The following is a 22,765-nucleotide window of genomic DNA, read 5'->3' on the forward strand; positions in this document are numbered from 1 at the left end:
TGAAAAGAACAATTACAAAAATAAATAAATAACCAATAGGAATAGAATAATTACTAAAAAAAAAGATTTATTGCAACAAAAAAAAAATAGTGATAATAAATCATTATTGGTTTTTCAAGTTAATTTTTGTTGCAACAGGGACTTTTAATTAAGAGTGTTACTTTAAGACCATTGTTTTCAATTATCTTTTTAAAATACCACTCAAACCAATTTAGAAATAAACTTTTTCCTTGAAGTAATATTACTTGTACATATATCCCTAATTGACATAATTTTTGTTATACACCAATATATCTGGGTCCATTCATTTTTGTCATTCTTTGACTTGTCTATCAATTCCCACATCTCTCTTAAATAAAAATTTTAGAAACCAAATAGTTTGTTGATTGATTTATTTATTTTAGACACATAAATGGTTTAAATATAATAGAAAAAAGAGAGGAAACACAAAAGAGCTAGAAATTATATGAAAAGAATAATCTACAACATTAAACTAAAACATCAATTCATTTTTTATGTAAGTAAAAATTGAACCTAAATCTAGATCTTATTTAATGATAAATAATTTTCCTAATTGAGCTAATTAAAAGTTAAAACTGATTCTGTATGAAACTCTTAATCGAATTCTTTTCAATTTATTTTTTAATCTATATAAAATAACCAGTCGGACCCACCCTTGGTAAAAAATAACCACTATCGAGTATTGAGTAGTATTAATCTCGGTCTCCATCAGTATGAACCCTTGACCCACTCTTGGTCAAAAATACGAGTAACTACTATTGACTAATATTAGTATCGGTCTCCATTAGGCATTAGTATGGCCTCTTCCTCCACTTTTCCTTTTGCCCATGTGCATACCGCAATTATTCCCATCAACAATCAAATGATGAAAAGGAGACTTACAAACCGTAATACAATACAAAATAAATCTAAACTAAAAGCAGTGAACAGAATTTATCATGTGGAACCGGAACCATGCATTTCTGTCCCCATGAGAATTAAAGAGCATACCTTTGCAGCTGTTACTGTGTGTGCTTCCATCGTCGCAAAAGCACAAGTACTCCTCGGCCGTAGCGTCGTATCCACAAAACCCTTCTGAGTTCTCACAAGTAACACAATCCTTAACACTTCCCCAATCAAGCACAAAGCCATCATTCATAGCCACACCAAACCGATCAATCAAATCAACAATATTAATCTCAGTCTGGATATGTCTCACTGTCACCACCACTTTCTCCTCGCAATTCTTTGACCAATCAAAGCCCTCCGTCTCATGATTCTCCACAAAAACAAAAGACCGGTTGCCACTAATACTCAAGCACGGGATGAAAGGCACAGTTGGAGGGTAGGAAATGCAATTAAAGTAAAAACTGAGATTCAAATCCATTGAAGAATATTTCAAAGGTAGCGTCTCTAGAGAAAAGTTTTGACGTGGTCTTGGGCACGTTTGGTTGGTGGTGACATCAATGTCCACAAGGGTTAGGGTATGGCCGGTATAATTTATATCTTTCACGGAGTAGTTCTGGTCACCGGGTAAGCCAAGTACGGCCTTGTCGTTCTCGCACCTAACGCCAAACCCCGGGTAGCCACAATATTGCTGATCAGAGGAGCTTTCACTACGAACCCAAAAAGGGTACCTGATGATATCCTCACCGCAGTAGTGTGGTAGGCATAAAGGAGTAGAATTGGTGCCTAAGGAGTTGACGAAGAAGAAGAAGAAGGAGAGGATGAGGAGGTAGCTAAGGAATTGTGACATGGTGAAGCGTCTGAAACAATAGCACGCGAACCGTTGTTTCCATGACCGGGTAAAATACTACTTTATATAAGCCAAACATATTTTGGTACCATGCTACTAGCACAATTAATTTCTCACTTTACATTGGGTCCACCATTCTGCCTTTACCTTTAGACTTGTTCCTTGGAATTAATTACGTTACGAATAAAGAAAATTTCCTCCAAAAATTCACGCGCTCTCTTTCACATTTATTACTAATCTTATTTGGATCTATCACTAGAAAAAATTTCCACTCATCCATAGACTTGCGTGTATATTGACATGACAATTGACAATGCACGGGATTGTGGTCCTGCCGACTCCTTCCAGGCAAGTTTAACAAATACTATCCAACACGTTGCAGAAAAGTTTCGGAGAACTGAAATGGACCTTCTCGACCTTTAATTGAAGAGCAGCTTATACAGTTTAAATTTTATTCTTAATTTTTTATATTTCTTTTTCGGTTTTGGAAAATTTTAAATGTGAGTTTTATGTTCTTATTAAAGTAACTTATTTAGGAGTATTTTAGTCAAAATTGACTCTTTATATTAAATAATATTAATTAGGATTAGTTTAAGACCATTAACAGAGCAATACAAAATCAAATTCAACAAAACCAATGAATAACAGACAAAAAAAATCTCATTACAAATTATATCTGTAGGGACACGATTTTAGTTAACCCGGTCCTGGACGGTCTGGCCCTGGCCCAAAAAGTCCCACACAATGAATCTTGTAAAATATGGGCTGAAGAGCTTGGTTCCAGTTGACTTAGACAGTTTGTTGCATGTCCTTAGTGGATGTAGAAACGTGAATGAAGAAAATGGATGTAAAAGTGGAAGTTTTATTCATAACTATGCATTCATACAGTGAATCCTTGCTCTCCTCTCCTCTCTCCTCTCTTTTTCCGCTCCCCTCTGTTGAGGGACTCTTACATATTATATAGACCCTCTTTTATCATCTAGGCCTTACACTTATTGATCATCCAAACCCCTACTTGAGCACCTGTCTCATCAGACACCCTTATCAGTTCTTTGTGAGTTGCAGTGACCAAGGTAGCATTGTTCAGGGGTCTTCTCTCCATTAATGCGGCCAGGAGAGTAATTGTGGTGCATTTAATGTGGTGGTGACAGCCTTTGCTGGGATATTTTGAGTCTTCTTTCTTTTTACGTGTTTGGAGTGAGGGCTACAGTAACCGGGAGGCATCATTGACCTGGACTTTGGAATGTCCGAGGAGGAATTACTCCTCGGACGTGGTTTCTTCGCCCCAGTGGGCCTGAGCATGGATTCTGGGCCGCGACGTCTCCTCGGATAGAATGGCCCTCGGACGGGCCTAAGGTCCAGCCAACTTGTTGTTCTGGGTCGGTCCCCACAATAGCCCCTCAAAACTCCGGTTTTGATCTCCTTCCGAAGAGAAAAGTGGGGTTTTGACATTTATAAAGGAGGGAACTAATGAAATCTTGGTCCGCGCGTGTGGGCGGTTACTTCTGACGCGCCACAATTTACGAGGCGCGGCCATTTACTCCAGACAGCTTTATGTCTCCTTCATCCAACGGCGAGATCCAGATCCGACGGCCAGCATTGTTCCTTGAATTTTTGAGCGGGAGGGGTTTTTTCTCCCTCCCTCCTGCTATATAAAGTGCCAGAGAGGCGCATTCTTTCTTTTTTATCCGCACATCAGAAGTTCAGAGAACTCCAGAGAACTCCAGTGCCCAGAAGTCCACGAGCACCTCCGTTCTTCAAATCTCCATAATCGTTTCTACGAAGCGTCCTTCCTAGAAGAGATTCTCGATCACCTCACCGGTCATTTGTGAAGATATCCGTAAGTTCCGTTCGTTTCGTCGCTTCGAATTTCTCCTCGGATTTTACTTTTCTCCTCGGTCTTTATTTCCATTCCTCCAATTCAGCTTAGATGGGTAGATTCAAAGACCTAGTAGACACTCCGGCTGCCATGGAGGCCTTTAGGGCAAAATACCATATCCCGCAGGGGGTAGTTCTGCGGCACTGTCCCCCAGAAGGAGTACTGTTAGATAGAGACGTGGGTGAAGTGGTCATTCCTATAATTGCCTTTATACAAGGGGGAATGACACTTCCCATGCGTAGGATTACCTGGGACTACTTGTTCCACCATAGGTTGACACCACATCAGTGTGCTCCAAACATGTTCAGGGTATTAGGCTGCATAGATGTCTTGAACGAGCGAATGGGTCTGGGTCTAACCTGGCATGATGTGGTACACATGTACGAGTGCCACTACGTCGAGAAGGGAGGGTATTACCTTAAATCTCGATCCGAGGTGGTTAGGCTAATCTTCTGTCTCCCCATATCCAATAAGACTATGAAAGATGACTTCCTCATTGCCTCAGGAGAATGGAGCGATGGTTTTCATTGTCCAACTTGGGCAGGAATTCCAGGTGCGGCGCCTTTAGGCCTAATCCTTTAGGGAAGGGGCTTAGCTCCTCGGATTTACTCTCTTTTTTGCTTGTCATAAATTTTGTAGTTTAATTCTAATTTCCTTCTCGGCTGTATTGCAGATAGAGCTTTGGTTGCTCCCAGGCTGAGCCACGTGAACGTTCCAACCCTAAATTATCTTCTAAGGTCAGAAATCTACGTCACCAAGGACGGGCAGTTACGCACGTGTCATTTGGTTTTGGGCTATCGACCACTAACCCGTGCTTTCCAAGCCATTGGCCACGCCATCAGAGCTGGTAGTCCCCGGTTGGCTAGGATTGACGTGTCCAAACCTAAGTTTCTAGCCCGAGAAGATCTTAAGCCAGTCGTGCTACCTGGTGTTCGGGATCCTCCACCGGCCGTGCAACTGCCTCCAGACGACCTCGAAGCCGTCGCGCTAGCTGAAGGAGAGGCCAAATCATCTTGTCTTTCCCTTGAGGAGGAAATAGACGAGTTTTATTTTGAAGAGGAGGTTGACAAAGCCCCCGTAGTTGAGCTCTCGGACCCTGAAGGAGAGCAGGATCGAAACTCCGTGGCTGGCGCTCCAATCATTATAGCCTGCTCGGACGACTCTTTAGACGAGGAAGTAGGCAACATGGCTGGCAAGGGAAAATCTTTACGAGAACTGATGTCCAGCCGAGGAAAAGGTCAGTCTTCGAAGGCGCCCGCTAAGTCACAAGCCCAGGACCCTCCCCCAACCGCCCCTCAGGTTCCTTCCGACCCTGGCCTCAAGGTTAACCCGGACCTAAAAAAGAAAAGGCCGGTTGACGTTCCTGAGGAAGGTGAAGTGGCCCCCCGCCCGGCCAAGCAGCAGAAAGCCACTCGGGGACAGAGGAGTAAAAGGGCTAACTCCGTAGAGAGCTAGGATGAGGAGAATCGGGCTGAAGTGCGCGTTAATCCACACGTATGGAGTCCGAAGATGGAGCTAGACGGGTTCGCTATCCCCTACACTGTCTCGGTTCGAGAGTACAACAGGGGCAGAGTAGGTTACATAGCTGAGGCCCTGGAGCACCCAGTGCTCCTTCCTCGGGATATGGAGGCCTACAGGCGATTCTCCCAGCCCGAGCTTTTTTGTCCCTTAAAAGGGACCTTGCGATGGTAAATTATTCTTGCACCCTTTTATTAAGCCATCAACGTTGTTGCATTCTATCCTAATTTTGGTTTTGTTTTGTTGGCAGATCACCCAGCAGGTGTTTGTGGTTGAGGAGTTCTGTCGCAGCAACCGCAGCTTGGCTGAAGCTGAGGTCCAGTCTTGGACTGAGGTGGAGAAGACCGTGGGGTCCCTCAAGCAAGAGAACTTTGAACTTACAGAAAAGTTCAAAGAGTCGGAGAAACAGCACAAGAGCGCGGAGGCTAGCCTGAAGAGTGCTGAAACCCAAGCGGAGGATCAGCGCCAGAAATTATTCGTAACCGAAACCAGTCTGGCTATTGAGAAGCAGAATGTACTGGAACTTAAGGCCGCTCTACAGAAAGCTGAGGACGAGATACAGCGGGTTAAAGAAGAGGCTCAGCTGATCCGGGAAGCTGCAGAGGCTGAAAAGAAAGCTTCTCATCAGCTCGGGATTCAAGAAACGGAGGCCAGGCTATCCGAGGAAATTCCCGAGGTGTGTAGGGACTACTGCAGCATCTCATGGGCTCACACCCTTGATGCTGCAGGAATTCCTGCAGATTCGGCGCTGAGATTGCCTGAGAATGTCTTCTATCCTCAAGAGATCCGAGAGAATCCTGATGGCACCCAAGCAGCTTCTGAGCAGGGCTTGGCGGTGCCTGATGCCATCCCTCTGCTTGATAAAGGCAAAGATCCTGCCATGGACTCTATCTCCGAGGCTCCTCCTCCTCAGCCAGAGCAGAAAAAGAATCCTCCTGCTAAGGCTTAGCTTTTAGGTTTTTAATTTTTGTACTCCTTTTTTTTTTTTTTTGAATGAGAGTCGTCTTGTTTTTGTTCTTTTGTAAGGACCTCTCTTTGTATTGACTTTGGAATATTAATATAGAATGTTCTCTTTGTTTTCTATGGATGTTTACTGATACTATCCCTTTATTTAACGTTTGTCATGACATAAATAAATATAAACGGACAAGAAAGAAAGGAAGCCGCGTAGCGAATTTGAATAAGGGTTGCAATGACTCTGGATTACGCACGCACCTTGAAATAATTTCCCTTAAGTAACAATTTCCCCTAAGTCTGTGGTCCGAGGAGCCATGTAGGACTTAGGTTCTGTTTAAAACTTTGAATAGTTGCCGTAAGTGATAATTTCCCCTAAGTCTGTGGTCCAAGGAGCCATGCAGGACTTAGGTTCTGTTTAAAACTTGGATAAATTGCATAAGTAATAATTTCCCCTAAGTCTGTGGTCCGAGGAGCCATGCAGGACTTAGGTTCTGTTTAGAACTTAGATAATTGCCGTAAGTGATAATTTCCCCTAAGTCTATGATCCGAGGAGCCATGCAAGACTTAGGTTCTGTTTAAAACTTGGATAAATTGCATAAGTAATAATTTCCCCTAAGTCTGTGGTCTGAGGAGCCATGCAGGACTTAGGTTCTGTTTGAAACTTGGATAAATTGCATAAATAATAATTTCCCCTAAGTCTGTGGTCCGAAGAGCCATGCAGGACTTAGGTTCTGTTTAGAACTTGGATAGTTGTCGTAAGTGATAATTTCCCCTAAGTCTGTGGTTAGAGGAGTCATGTAGGACTTAGGTTCTGTTTAAAACTTGGATAAATTGCATAAGTAATGATTTCCCCTAAGTCTGTGGTCCGAGGAGCCATGCAGGACTTAGGTTCTGTTTAAAACTTGAATAAATTGCATAAGTAATAATTTCCCCTAAGTCTGTGGTCCGAGGAGCCATGCAGGACTTAGGTTCTGTTTAGAACTTGGATAAATTGCATAAGTAATAATTTCCCCTAAGTCTGTGGTCCGAGGAGCCATGCAAGACTTAGGTTCTATTTAGAACTTTGAATAGTTGCCGTAAGTGATAATTTCCCCTAAGTCTATGGTCCGAGGAGCCATGGCAGGACTTAGGTTCTGTTTAAAACTTGGATAAATTGCATAAGTAATAATTCCCCCTAAGTCTGTGGTCCGACGAGCCATGCAGGACTTAGGTTCTGTTTAGAACTTTGAATAGTTGCCGTAAGTGATAATTTCCCCTAAATCTGTGGTCCGAGGAGCCATGCAGGACTTAGATTCTGTTTAAAACTTGGATAAATTGCATAAGTAATAATTTCCCCTAAGTCTATGGTCCGAGGAGCCATGCAGGACTTAGGTTCTGTTTAAAACTTTGATTAGATGGAAATAGACCGGTAGGTACAGGATGATCACAGAACAAAACATTGGGCAAAGTCGTTTTCATTAATAATAGTATCTTCTTAGGTTATTTACATTCCACAGTCGAGGTACAGTTTTTTCATCCAAATCTTCTAGATAATAAGCACCTATCCCGGCCACAGATGTGAGGCGATATGGTCCTTCCCAATTGGGCCCCAGCTTGCCCCAAGAGGGGTTTTTTGCGCTGTCAAGAATCTTTCTCATCACGAGATCACTCGGACCTAAAGGTCGCAGTTTAACATTAGCATCATATCCTTGCATCAGCTTCTGATGATAATAGGCCATATGGATCGTTGCTTTTTCCCTTCTTTCCTCGGCTAGGTCTAGACTTCTTCCCAATAACTCGTCGTTACTGTTTGGGGTAAAGGAATTAGACCTGAGCGTGGGAAAGTTGTTCTCGATGGGGAGCACGGCCTCAATCCCATAGGTCATTGAAAAGGGGGTTTCACCGGTTGACCGTCGCGGCGTTGTCCAATAGGTCCATAAGACGTGTGGGAGCTCTTCCACCCATCTCCCCTTTGCCTCATCCAACCTCTTCTTCAGTCCATTCACTATGACCTTGTTCACGGCCTCGACTTGTCCATTTCCTTGGATGTAGGCGGGAGTGGAGTATCGGTTAATGATCCCAAACTCGCGGCAATACTCCCTAAAGTTCTTGCTATCAAACTGGAGACCGTTGTCCGAAATGAGTGTGTGTGGAGTTCCGAAGTGGGTAATAATGTTCTTCCAGATGAATTTTTGGGCATCCACGTCCCTAATGTTGGCCAAAGGTTCAGCCTCCACCCATTTGGTGCAATAATCGGTTCCAACTATTATGTATCGCTTGTTCCCTGTAGCTTTGGGGAAAAGACCAACAATATCAAGACCTCACTGTGCGAACGGCCAGGGACTGGAGAGGGGGTAGAGGACCCCTCCGGGTTGGTGGATATTTGGGGCGAATCTCTGACACTGATCACACTTCTTGGCGTATTCCTAGGCCTCTCTTTGCATGTTCGGCCACCAATATCCTTGGGTGAGCGCCCTGTGTGCTAGCGATCTCCCCCCGGTGTGACTTCCACAAATCCCCTCGTGTAACTCTTCAAGCAAGGACTTGGATTCTTCTGGATTTATGCAGAGTAGGTACGGCCCCGAGTAGGAGTGCCGATATAGCTTGTGGTCCTCCGATAACCAGAACTGAGGAGCATTCCTCCGTATCTTCTTGGCCTCCAACTTTCCCTCAGGTAGGGTGTCGTTTTGGAGGAAGTTCTTTATAGGATCCATCCAGCTGGGATTCTTTCTAATCTGATGGACCTGAGCCGGGTCTTTTCTAATGGGACTTGCTTGGACTAGATCTTCGACAAGGATCATTCGCGGCAGATCATGCGCCGAGGATGTGGCGAGAGTGGCCAGCGAGTCTGCATGTGTGTTCGCACTCCTGGCAACGTGCGTCAGATTGAAGGATTCAAAACTCGACTGTAGGCGTTTGACTCGTACGAGATACTCTTGCATTCTAGCATCTCTAGCTTCCAACTCACCCATCACTTGGCCAACGACCAATTTAGAGTCCGAGAACGCTTCTATTACTCTTCCGCCCAATCTTCGAACCATCGTCATCCCTTGAAGTAATGCTTCGTACTCGGCCTCGTTGTTCGTAGCCAAGAACCCGAGTTTCAATGATTTCTCAATGGCAGCACCGTCCGGCGATATTAAAACTATCCCAACTCTAGATCCTCTCTGGTTGGCCGCGCCATCCATGTAGACCTTCCAATGCAAGGTCCCCCCTGCTGAAATTGTACCAACCGATTTTCCATCCATATCTTTCTTCTTGGTTATTGTTTCTACAGTGAGTTCAGCAAATTCCGCAACTAAGTCTGTGAGGACTTGACCTTTAATGGAGGATCTAGGCATATACTTAATATCAAAGGCCCCTAAAAGCGCACTCCACATGGCGATCCTTCCTGTGTAGTCGGCACTTCGAAGCACCGCTCGAAGGGGAAGCTGGGTTAGAACGATGACCGTATACGCTTGAAAATAGTGAGGGAGCTTCCGTGTGGCGTGTACTATCGCTAGAATTGCTTTTTCCAAAGGTAAGTATCGCACTTCGGCCTCGTGTAATGATTTGCTTACGTAGTAAACCGGTCGCTGCACCCCATTATCATCCCGTATCAGTACTAGGCTTACAGCATGGGGAGCCACGGCTACGTACGCAAACAGTACCTCGTCTGCCTCAGGGCTAGACATGATGGGTGGTCGCGACAAGTATTCCTTAAGTTGCTGGAAAGCCCGGACACAATCCTCCGACCATTCAAACCCTTTCTATTTATTTATCAAGAGGTAGAAAGGTTGATATCGATTCGCAGATCGTGATATGAACCTGTTTAATGCTGCGATCATGCCAGTGAGCTTCTGTACTTCTTTTGGATTCCGAGGAGCTTGTAGGTTGTTAATTGCTTTGATTTGATCGGGACTTACTTCTATTCCCCTGTGGGTTACCATATACCCAAAGAATTTCCCGGACCCGACCCCGAATGAACATTTGGAAGCATTGAGTCGCAACTTGTGCTCCCTTAAGATAGCAAAGATGATTTCAAGGTCTTTCACGTGCTCAGACACTATTTTACTTTTTACAACCATATCGTCTATGTAAATCTCAATGATTTTGCCCAGCTGTGACTCGAACATCCTGGTCATCATCCTTTGGTAGGTTGACCCTGCGTTCTTTAGTCCGAACGACATCACCTTATAGTGATAGTTTTCGATGGGTGTCATGAAAGCCGTCTTCTCCTGATCTTCTAACGCAAGGGGTATCTAATGATAGCCCTGAAAGGCGTCCAGGAAACTCATTCGAGGGTGTCCCATGGTTGCATCCACCAATCGGTCAATTCGAGGTAAGGGAAATGGATCCTTCGGGCACGCCTTATTTAGGTCTGTGAAGTCCACGCAGACTCTCCACTTCCCTGTTTTCTTCCTTACCACCACCGTGTTTGCCAACCATTCGGGGTAAAAGACCTCTTTAATAGCCCCAGCTCTTTTCAGTTTTGCCACTTCGTCTCTTACGGCACTAGCATGTTCCTTTGAGGGGCGTCGGGGTGGTTGCTTCTTCGGAGTGGAAGATGGGTTAACGTTTAGGTGGTGACAAATAAGGTTAGGATCAACTCATGGAACGTCGTAAGTGTCCCATGCAAACACATCGACATTTCTTCTGAGAAATCCGACCAGTTCCTCTTTTTCTTGAGAAGGCAACTCAGAGCCGACTTGGAAAAATTTTTCTGGGTCGTTGTTGACAATGAATTTTTCTAAACTTTCACACCTTATCTCCTCGGCTAGCTCATTGTCTTGCCCTGCCGAGGTGACTGGTTGCTATAAGTTCCCAGGGGCCGAGGACTCGGCATGGGACCGATGTAAGATGGCGGCCACCATACACTGCCTGGCCATGGCCTGATCTCCACAGATCTCTTCTACTTGACCTCTGGATGGGTATTTTACTTTTTGGTGAAGTGTGGAGGATACGGCTTCCAGGGCGTGGATCCATGGCCTGGCTATTATCACTGTGTAGGGTGAGTAAGCATCGACCATGATAAAATTTACCTCCACCACCTCTGATCCAGTCTGTATGGGTAGTCTGATCTGCCCCTTTGGCGTAACAGTCTTCCCTTCGAAGCTAATAAGGGGGGAGTCATAAGCCGTCAAATCCTCCGGCCTCAGGTTCAGCCCCTTGTATAGATCAGGGTACATTACCTCTACTGCGCTTCCTGGGTCTACTAACACCCTTCTCACATCAAAGCCTCCGATTCTTAACGTAACCACTAAGGCATCGTCGTGAGGTTGGATAGTTTCTCTCTTATCCTCGTCCGAGAATCCTAGTATCAAAGAGCTTCCCTTCTTAGACCTTTTAGGTTCCCCTTGCCTGTCCTCGGAGGGGAGCCGACCAACAGCCAGTACCCTGGAAGGAGGTGGCCCAGTTCTTCCTAATGCGGCGAGGATGACATGTATCGTTCCGATGGGGGGTCTTAATGACAAATCCTTTCGAGGCTCTTGCATTGCTTGACCGGGATGGCCGCTCAAGGGGTGCAAAAGATGACGTAGCTTCCCTTCTCGGACCAACTGATCTAGGTGATTCCATAGATTCCTGCAATCCTCAGTGGTATGCCCATGGTCCTGATGATAGTGGCAGTACAGGTTCTGGTTACGTTTTGAAAGGTCTCCGGCCATCTGAAGTAGGGCTCGTTCCTTACTTTCTCCAGCACTTGTTGTATTAGCTCCCTGAACACGGCATTCACCGTTTGCGTGTTACTCTGTCCAGCCTGTCGCGAAAAATCTCTCCTCGGCTGGTTATGGTTATATCGTTCCGACCTGAAATAATTTGCTTTGGGGGGAATGATCTTCTCCTTTCCCTTTCCTTGTAACTGATCTTCTTCCACCCTTCTGTACTTGTCGATTCTATCCATCAACTGATGAACGTTGGCAACTAGTTTACCAGTGAGAGATTTCCTTAAGCCATGCTCGGTGGGGAGACTGCTTTTGAATGTGCTGATAGCAACATCATCATGGTTGTCATCTAACTCGTTATACACCTCTCAATATCTATCCGAATATGCTTTCAGGGTCTCTCCCTCGTGCATGGATAAGGACAATAGTGAACTGAGGGGTCGAGGGACTCTGGTATTTGTAATAAAGTGGGAGCAGAAAGCCTGAGTGAGCTGCTTGTATGAGCCTATGGAATTTGTCTTCAGGCTGTTGAACCACCTCATCGCCATTGGTCCCAAGCTGGATGGGAAGACTTTGCACATCAGGGCTTCATTTTGTGAGTAGATAGCCATTTTTTGGTTAAACTGACTCACGTGCTCCACCGGGTCTGCTCGGCCGTTATAAATGGCGAACGTTGGTTGGTTAAAGCGTCGAGGCAACTTAGCCCCTTCGATTCTATACATGAAGGGTGACCTTGAAATCTGGTCTAGCACCCTATTCATAGAATCATTTCCCAAACCCTTGCTGGATGGGCTCTCATATTTTCGTACAGGGCGTGGTTCCCTTTCGTAAGAAAAGGTTTCACTTGGGGGGGTCCTTGACCTCCGTCGATAACTCGCATCCTCCCCATTAGAGGACTCATCTGAGCTAGAGGGAGATCGCTTTTGTTGTACACGTCGTAACTTCCTTTTCAGGTCATCTATCTCTCGTTGCATGGCCTGATGACTATTTTGCCTCTGGGATACGTGACTACCTATCTGGGTGTGACTTTGGCTCGTCTGGGTAGTATGCACGCTTCCCTCACGATTCCCTCTGCCGCCTGGGTTGGCAGGGTTATTTTGCTGCTGGGACTCAATGGGTTGTGTCTGTTGAAAGTTAGCCTGGTGAGGATTCTCCTGGTGTGGACCTAGTTCTGCCATGCTCGACCGTTGTGCTAACTGATACCTTAGTTCTTCCCACAGACGGTGCCAATTGTAGGGACACAATTTTAGTTAACCCGGTCCTGGACGATCTGGCCCTGGCCCAAAAAGTCCCACACAATGAATCTTGTAGAGTATGGGCTGAAGAACTTGGTTCCAGTTGGCTTAGACGGTTCGTTGCATGTCCTTAGTGGATGTAGAAACGTGAATGAAGAAAATGGATGTAAAAGTAGAAGTTTTATTCATGACTATGCGTTCATACAGTGAATCCTTGCTCTCCTCTCCTCTCTCCTCTCTTTTTCCGTTCCCCTCTGTTGAGGGACTCTTACATATTATATAGGTCCTCTTTTATCATCTGGGCCTTACACTTGTTGATCATCCAAACCCCCACTTGAGCACCTGTCCCATCAGACGCCCTTACCAGTTCTTTGTGAGTTGCAGTGACCAAGGTAGCATTGTTCAGGGGTTCTCTCTCCATTAATGCGGCCATGAGAGTAGTTGTGGTGCATTTAATGTGGTGGTGACAGCCTTTGCTGGGATATTTTGAGTCTTCTTTCTTTTTACGTGTTTGGAGTGAGGGCTACAGTAACCGGGAGGCATCATTGACCTGGACTTTGGAATGTCCGAGGAGGAATTACTCCTCGAACGTGGTTTCTTCGCCCCAGTGGGCCTGAGCATGGATTCTGGGCCGCAACGTCTCCTCGGACAAAATGGTCCTTGGACGGGCCCAAGGCCCAGCCAACTTGTTGTTCTGGGTTGGTCCCCACAATATCAATAATTGCTAATTTTCATCACTAATTGCTAATTAACATATTTTTTAAAGTTCATCGTTAGTTGAATTGTTGATTTTTTTTAAAAGGAAAATGTAATTCTAATTTCATAACTAAAATCACGGATAACAAAAGAGGAGAATAGTAAGACTTATATTGCAGAAAGTGAGCAAAAGTTCGGTTTGCATCACTCATAATTAATAAATAAATAAATAAATAAAATAAAAAGTGAAAATAAAGGGGAGTGGTTCTAGTCTTCTACAACCACAACTTTTTGCTATAACTTTGATATGGAAAATTTTAAGTGATTATCTATCACTTACGCATCTAACCACTATTTTTTCTTCATTACTCAAACACGGTCACTTCATAGTTGTGATAAAGAAGTTGTGTAGTAATTTGTGGTACTAAATTTTTTTTTCAAATAAAAGTGATAATCAAAATTTGTTTCTCTGATTTCACTTTTACCCTTTTTTTTAAGGTTGATATGTTTATTAGAAGGATCAAGTCTTTGACCTACTACTGCCGCACACTTTTTGCATGATGATTATTCTACAAGTGCTTGTGAGGTGTGAAGGCGAGGACTAAGATTCAAGTATCTAGCAGAGAGTTTCATATACATGTACACTTAAAGTAGAGTAGAATTTCTATCTTGTAAAAAAAAAAAAAATCAATAAAAAAAGAAAAAGCTTTGACCGCTAACCAACACCAATGACAATGGTATGCAATTGTAAAAAAGAAGTAAAGAACGATTAACTATGTCATTACGTGTCTTCTAATAAAAAATCAATGAATAAGCACGCCGACTATGTGGCCCATAGGTAAGATTAGCCTAAGAAGAAGCACTATATAATATACCATCAAAATTCAAAACCAAACCAAGAAGGAGAAGATGTATGTTTCAGCCAGTGCCGGCTCAAGGCCTAGGCCTAAGGCCCCACAACAAATAAAAAATTTTCCTACTTAAAAAAGCCCATCTCCTTTAATAAAAGGCCCAAAATTTTATAAAAATAATTTTTTAAATAATTGGTACTTTTTTTAAAGAGTGATGCTAAAGATACCACAAATTTTACTATAAATTTAACTGACATATCACCGATCACATAAAAAACTAATTCAAATACAAATAAATTAAGTTGTTGAAATTCATCAATTACAATCATAATCACATTTATTGTGAACATTTTGTAGTATTTTTAGTATTTTTCTTTTTCATTTCTAACAAGGCTTTTAAAATAGGAGACCAATAAAAATTTAACTCAACTGAAACCCTAAGATGTTTCAAATAAAATGCTGCAAATGTGATAAATCATCAATGATGACTAATCTCCTACTAAGCCACACACCAAATAATATCTATCTATCCATTTCTCTTAAAAAGAATATATAAAATTAAATTTTAGATTACAACTGTACTTAACTATGCATAATCATATATCCAAGTTAAAGTAAGTTCTTTTTTATTCAACTATAATATTCAATCTTCTATATGAAATTAAACTTAGTTTAGCTAGTATTATTCATCAATTTTTTTATTTACATCAAATTAGTCTTAATTTAGTTAGTATTATATAATTTTATTTAATTAATGTTTACATATAAAAAGGTTCCATATAAATTTTTTGCCTTAGGTCCCAAATTTTGTTGGACTGGCCCTGGTTTCAGCCTAATCTAGGAAAGCGAGAAGAGAAAAGAGAGTACATATTGTTACCTGGGCAGTTATAAGAGCGCTCCCCGTCATGGCAAAAGCAGACAAATTGGTGTATTTCTGTAGAACCGCAATTCCCACCTGATCCCACACACCCGTTACAGGCAGTATCGTGCAAGGGATTGTAGTCCACATCGAATCCTCGATTCAGTGCTTCCTGAAGTGCCGGGATTACACCCGCAGACTCATCAATAGCATTCCGTAAAATTGGAACACGGATTTTTTCTCTGCATTGCTCAAGGCCCGGAATTTGGATCTTTGCTGACGATTCGTTTACAAAGTAAGCGTTATTATTACCACCTTTCCAGGGGCACGTAAATCTATTTTGGACCGATATAAGTGTATTGACTTGAGGAGGGCAGTGGTAGAACAAAGTTATGTTTTGAACGGTTGAAGCGTAATCAAAGATACTATAATTAAAAACAGTATCGAGGTAGGTTTGAGGGCAAAAACCATGCCAGAGGTCCCATCTTGCAATTGTCATGTTATTTTGAGATTCGTTGATGTTTAGTACAAGGAACTCTAGTTCTTCAAATTTGATAATCGTGTATTCATAGTAGTTGCACTCGAGCTTGAACCCTTGGCGACCACAATATTCAGGTCGATCACCTCCCCAGAAAGGGTAAGAAACGTTTTTGATTCTTCCACACTCATACGGACGACTGCACTCAACAAAGCGTGCATCGTCGGTGCAGTAAGATGGTGGCAATATTGCTAAGAAGGAGAGGGTAATGAGGGAAGAGAGAGGAAGATGATGGGCTTCCATGTGTGATGTGTAGGAGAGATCACAGAGAAAAGAACAAGATGAGATGTAAGTCTTTTTTTTCTTTTCTTTTTTTCTTTTTCTGATGAGATGTAAAGTTAATAACGCGGTACAACGTTGAACGAAGACTGGTAAGTCCTAAAGAGATTCCAAGTCGTCTTCCTCAGATTGAATTTTAAATGGGAGGCACAATTTTCCACTGACTTTGTCACACAATTACTGTTTTTCTCATTCCCCGAAAGTTGCAACCCTGGCCGAGTTGCGGAGTTCACCCAGTTATCAAAAATGAGAGATGCTACGTCTACAACATTTTTACAACATTTTTACAACAAATCATGGGTGGTTAGTTGTTATTGGTTCAAATTTAAAACTAACACTAAGATTACTTTTTTGCCCCAACAAAAACAACCAGTAACAACTTGCCACTCAGGATTTGTTGTAAAAATGTTGTAGAAATGTTGTAGACATAGCATTTCTCATCAAAAATAGGATGAACCCAACATTTTATGAGTTTATCCAACGAATTGGGCTTCATATAAGTCAGAGCCCAATAACTTTTAGTAAAACAGCTCAAACAGATCGGAGCCCCTTAAGAGCCCAAGTTCATTTTATTGGCATTTTCACTTACAAAGCTCTGACCATGGTCGAACTATTTTGAAGGTCTGCCGGCTGCTGCTCGCCTCCACTAGCTAACACCGTCCCACCATTGAAATTTATGTTAGAATTATTATGTCATTTCATCTTTGCTAAATGTTCGTCACTAATTGCTAATCACCATTTTTCTTTAGATTTTGTTTACTTTAATCATTGATTCGGTTTCCATGTACTAACAGAATAACAAATAACAATGGTTCAATTTTTTTGAAGTAACCTTCAAAAAATGTATAATAATATGCACACTTAACTTGTTTAATTGAAAAATTATAAAAAATTAGAAGGAACTTCAATTTTTTTCATAATTTTTAATTTAGAATACAGATGGTGCCACAATACCAGTGTCCACAACTTATAATTATAGCGATTTTTATTTTTTAAAGAAAAGTGATAACACTAAATAATGAGTAACATACATATCCAAGTTATAAAACAAAAACAAATCTCCCATAAAATCCAAAAAAAAAAAAAAAAAACATAAACAAAAACAAATCATGTACTACATTCCGGCAAAAAACCAGAAATCATAAATAATAAATGGATAATCTTAGTAGTAGCCTTAGCTAACTACTGCATCGACCTACACACTAATTAGTCTTTTGAAAGAAACTATTTCTTGAGAGTATTTGAATGATATTAAAGTACCAAATGGTTATGCCACGAATATCTCATATCGTATTTAATTTAAACTACGTAAGATTTTTTGTATAAAGAGAAAGATGATAAAAATGTACCTAGAAATATATTTGCATAATACTAATGTGGTGAAAGATTCTTCTGCAAGTGTTTTGTGGAGAAGACAAAACAGGCTTTGGAGGGATTTGCAGGCCTTCTATGTTTCCTTCTAATGTTTTAAACACTTTACTCATGCATGGTCTATTAAATGAATTTTTCTGTATGACTGTATGCACCACAAGCCCACTATGATCATCTTCCTCACCATTTCATTTTCTTCAATGGTCATTGATGGTGTACTATAAATTTTAATTCCAAACTTGTCCATGAGGATCGTCCAAGACTTGAATGGAAAAATGACCTCATGTAAAATGCTCATACAGAAAAAGTCGTCCATCCAAGAAGTTGTTTGGACAACCTCCATGCATCCCAAAGCATCTCTCTATATGCTTTGGACGACCTCCATGTTCTTATCGCGGAACACAAATAAAAATCAAGTTCATTACCACAAACCATTCCCAATAGCGATTATGGAAAACAAGACCAAGTGATGTAACTTCCATAGCGGTTATGGAAGTTACCACCAAGTTTTCCGAGCTCCTTAATTTTAGGGGAAGTTATCAGATAAATAACTGTTTCCCTAAACCTATATAAACACTTATCTCCGACAATGAAAGGTAAGTTCTGACTTCCTAAAAAAGACAACTCCCAGAAGTTTGGAATTCATTATTTTCGGAAAAGAGGAACTAACTTCATCATTGGAGGATTTGTGGCCGGTCAACTCCGATCTCTTCTGATCTTTACTTTTCTTCTTTTTCAGGCCCTCCAAATCATTCAAGTACGAAACATCCAGTCTACTGATTTTCAGAGCATCATTAGTTGGCGCCGTCTGTGGGAAGTCCGATTGTCTTACAATTTGTCTTTCTATGACAAAAGTCTGAATGGTTTGGACTAGATTGAGGCTACCAGTCCAGGCCATCAGGAGAGTAGGGATGCTTCAAGCAATCCCCATCGCGATCGTCAATCAACCCCAGTCATGCAACAGTCCTCTGTTTAACACATGCAGTCCATGGCAGTCGCCATGGCGGAGTTAACCCGTCAGAATCAGGAATTCACCAGGGAGATTAATTTGAGGAGGCAACGCTATGAGGGGTACACTAAAGGCCAAGCCCAAAATCAGGAAGATAGAGGAAATGATGAACCTGAAAGCAAGTCAAGGGGTACCACGTCAAGAAGGGTGCCACATTTGGAGAAAGAAATGGACTAGATGAAGAAGGTTATGGAGGAGATGAGGGAGAACATGAGAAGGGCAAATCCAGTAGAGGATTTAGTCCACCGAATAGATTCCCCTTTTACGACTTCCATCAACGGTCACCCCTTGCCTTCGAAGTTCAAGATGCCTTCATTGGATTCGTATGATGGAACACGTGACCCATTTGATCATATTGCTACTTTCAAGACTACCATGCATCTACAAAGGGTCCCATATGAGATTATGCGTAGAGCCTTCCCTACCACTCTCAAAAGACCGGCACGAGTGTGGTTCAGCAAATACCCCTGAATACAGTGAGTTCCTTTGAAGAATTGAGTAAGTTATTTGTTAATAATTTCATCGGAAGGCAAAGGCACAAACGTTCTTCGTCCAGCCTATTAACCATAGATCAAGGAGAGAATGAGAGCCTGTGGTCCTTCATCACTCATTTCAACAAGGAAGCCCTGATCATGGACGAGGTGGATGACAAACTACTCTTGGCGGCCTTCCATAATGGGGTTAATTCTGATTTATTCATCCACAAGCTTTATGAAAAAAAGCCTCAATCCATGGCTAAACTCATCCATTCGGCCCAAAAATTTATAAATGCAGAGGATGCAATCATAGCTAAGAAGAGGAAGAGAGCTGAGAGAATGGAAGCAAACCCCACGAGCCACTCCGAGCAAGGTCCCCGTCCAAAGAAGGGACGAACAGAAGATAAGAAGGACCGAGATAACAAGAAGGTTAGCCCTTCGACACGGAATCAACAATACACGCCCTTGAACATGTCCCTTGAGCAAGTTCTCATGCAAATCAAGGATGATCCCTCCTTGAAGTGGCCGGAGAAAATGAAGGGAGATCCCAACAAGCGCAATAGGAACAAGTATTGCCGCTTCCATAGAGACCATAGGCACGACACGGATGAGTGTTTCGATCTGAAATAGCAGATTGAAAATCTTATCAAACAAGGAAAGTTGAGAAATTTCCTTAGACGAGAGCATAAGGATGGGAAGTTGAAAGGGAAGGTAGAAGAGTCGTCACGACCCCTGCTTGGGGAGATAAGAGTTATTATTGGAGGAAGTTCAGTAGCTCAGTCATCCAAGTCCAAGAAGACGTACCTAAAAGTAGTGTAGAATGTTCAGCTCTCTGGACGATCACCAAGGACGAGAACCATGGACGAGCAAGCAATCACATTCACGGACGGGGATGCTGAAAGAGTTCATCACCCCTATGACGATGCCATCGTTATTACCTTACTTATTGCTGACTATACAACTAGAAGGGTGTTGGTGGACAATGGAAGTTCAGCAGATATTTTATATTACCCTGCCTTTCAGCAAATGAGGCTTAAACGAGACCAACTTTGTCTAGTAAACTCGCCCTTTGTAGGTTTTGGTGGAATGGGCACTATCACATTACCTGTGGTGGTGGGGGTATATCCACAACAGGTAGCCAGGGTCGTGAATTTCTTAGTGGTAGATTGTTTGTCCTCCTACAATGCTATAATTGGAAGACTAACTTTAAATAGTTGGAAAGCAGTTACGTCTACTTACCACCTGTCAGTCAAATTTCCAACGAAGCATGGGATAGGACAAGTGTAGGGAGATCAGTTAGCAACAAGAGAGTGCTACCTGGCCATGTTGGCCATGGACGAGCAAGTTTAGACAATGAATATTGAGGAAAGGAGAGTTGTGGCAGAGCCCACTGAAGCATTAGAGAATATTTTCTTGGATGAGAATAACCCTGAGAGGTGTACCAGGGTTGGAGCAGATTTAAAAGAAAAAACTAAACAGAATCTCATCCGTTTTTTGAAGAAGAGTACTGATGTGTTTGCTTAGAGCCATGAGGATATGCCAGGTATAGACCCTAGTGTCATTACCCATTGTTTAAATGTATATCCTTCCTCTAAACTCGTACGATGGAAGAAAAGAGTATTTGCTCCTGAAAGAGACAATGTCATTAAAGAAGAGGTTCAAAAGTTGACTATAGCAAAGTTTATTCGAGAATTTTATTATCCGGACTGGTTGGCCAATGTAGCGATGGTCAAGAAGACAAACGGCAAATGGAGGATGTGTGTGGATTTTACTAATCTAAATAAGGCCTACCCCAAGGACAGCTATCCATTGCCGTGTATTGATCAATTAGTGGATTCTACTACAGGTCATAAGTTACTAAGTTTTATGGATGCTTTCTTCGGATACAATCAGATAAAGATAGACAAGGCAGACCAAGAGAAAACATCCTTTATCACCAGTCAAGGCTTGTTTTGTTACAAAGTAATGCCCTTCGATCTGAAGAACGCAGGGGCAACCTACCAAAGGTTGGTCAACCATATGTTTCGTCCCCAGATTGGACGGAATGTAGAAGTCTATATAGATGATATGCTGGTGAAGAGTCTGGACGAGGAGAAACACTTGGACGACCTGCAAGAAACCTTTGACACACTTAGGCAGTACAACATGAAGTTGAACCCCAGCAAATGCACTTTCCTAAAGACATCTCACTACGGCCCCCTTGCTGAGTCCGTCTATGTTGGGAGAGGAATTGTACTTGTATTTGGCAGTTACTCCACATGTTGTAAGTTCAGCATTGATTAGAGAAGAAGGAAAGGTGCAAAAGCTAGTCTACTATAGAAGTAGAGCACTCGAAGGAGCGAAAGGACGGTACCCACTGATAGAAAAATTGACCTTTGCACTAATAACAACTTCCAGGAAGTTGAGACATTACTGCCAAGCTCATGTCATCAATGTCATGATGGACCATCCGCTCAAGAAGGTAATGAACAAGTTGGAGGCCGCAAGACGACTGATCCAATGGGCTATTGAGCTCAGCGAATTTGGCATCAGGTACCAACCCAGAAACGCAATAAAGGCTCAAGCCCTAGAAGACTTCATTACATAATTCACTCCGAGTTATGATGACTTAAGCGAGGTGGAAAGCAATAAGAGGTGGATCGTCTGTGTGGACGGATTGTCTACACAACATGCAGGAGGAATAGGAGTTGTTTTACAATCCCCGGAGGCAGATAAATTGAAGCACAAGGTTCGTCTGCAGTATCAAACAACCAACAATAAAGTTGAGTATGAAGCCCTTCTTAAAGGGCTGGAGTTGGCTAGGTCTGTGGAAGCAGAATCGATACTCGTCCTGGGTGACTCTCAACTAGTTATAGGCCAAGTAAATGGGACATGTGAAGCCAAGGAAGAACAAATGAGGAAATACCTTAATAGGGTGGTACGCCTTGTAAAGAAATTTAAGGAAGTTGATTTTGTTTAGATCCCAAGAGAAGAGAACATGGAAGTAGATACTTTAGTGAAGGAAGCTTCAGCGAATGAAGTCATGGACAAGTTTGATGAAATTCAATACATGCCAAGCATAGATTTTCCAGAGGTACAACAAATAAAAGGCGAAGGAAATTGGATGACTCCAATAGTATCATACTTGAAGGACGAAAAGCTTCCAGAGGGAAAAGATGAGGCTAGAAAGTCAGAGTCATATTGGCCAGGTACGTCCTCATGGACGAGGTACTATACAAAAGAGGTTTTTCACAACCTTATCTGAGGTGTTTAGCTCCGGATGAGGCAAATTATGTATTGAGGGAGGTTCATGAAGGAGCATGTGGCAACCACTTAGGAGCTAGATCACTTGTCCACAAGGTCATCCGTGTAGGATACTACTGGCCAACTATCCAAGCTGATGCCAAGGCATACGTCAAGGTCTGTGATCAATGTCAACGATTCAGTAATGTCCATAGACAGCCTTCAGAGTATCTTACCCCAATGATGGCCTCATGGCCCTTTGCACAATGGGAATTAGATATCTTAGGTCTCTTTCCACTTGGAACCAGACAAATGAAATTTTTGGTGGTAGGGACAGACTATTTCACCAAGTGAGTGGAAGTGGAACCCCTAGCAAAAATCACATAACAAAATGTCAAGAACTTCATCTGGAAGAATATTATGTGCAGGTTTGGGGTGCCTAAAGTATTGATATTAGATAATGGACGACAATTTGATAATGCGCTTTTAAAGACTTCT

General features: G+C 42.5%; 1 protein-coding gene across 1 annotated transcript in view; it reads right to left on the reverse strand.

Annotated features, from left to right (window-relative positions):
* The window catches only part of LOC126702074 (LEAF RUST 10 DISEASE-RESISTANCE LOCUS RECEPTOR-LIKE PROTEIN KINASE-like 2.4), a 71,188-nt gene extending 54,935 nt beyond the window's left edge, over positions 1-16,253 (reverse strand). The window contains exon 1 of the mRNA XM_050400688.1: positions 15,492-16,253. Within this exon, the coding sequence (XP_050256645.1) occupies positions 15,492-16,153 (662 nt within the window). The 5' untranslated portion in view covers positions 16,154-16,253. The remainder of the gene's footprint in view (positions 1-15,491) is intronic.
* Between the last annotated feature and the right edge of the window lie 6,512 nt (positions 16,254-22,765).

Source organism: Quercus robur, chromosome 10 (genome assembly GCF_932294415.1).
Source record: "Quercus robur chromosome 10, dhQueRobu3.1, whole genome shotgun sequence".
Taxonomy (NCBI): Eukaryota; Viridiplantae; Streptophyta; class Magnoliopsida; order Fagales; family Fagaceae; genus Quercus; species Quercus robur.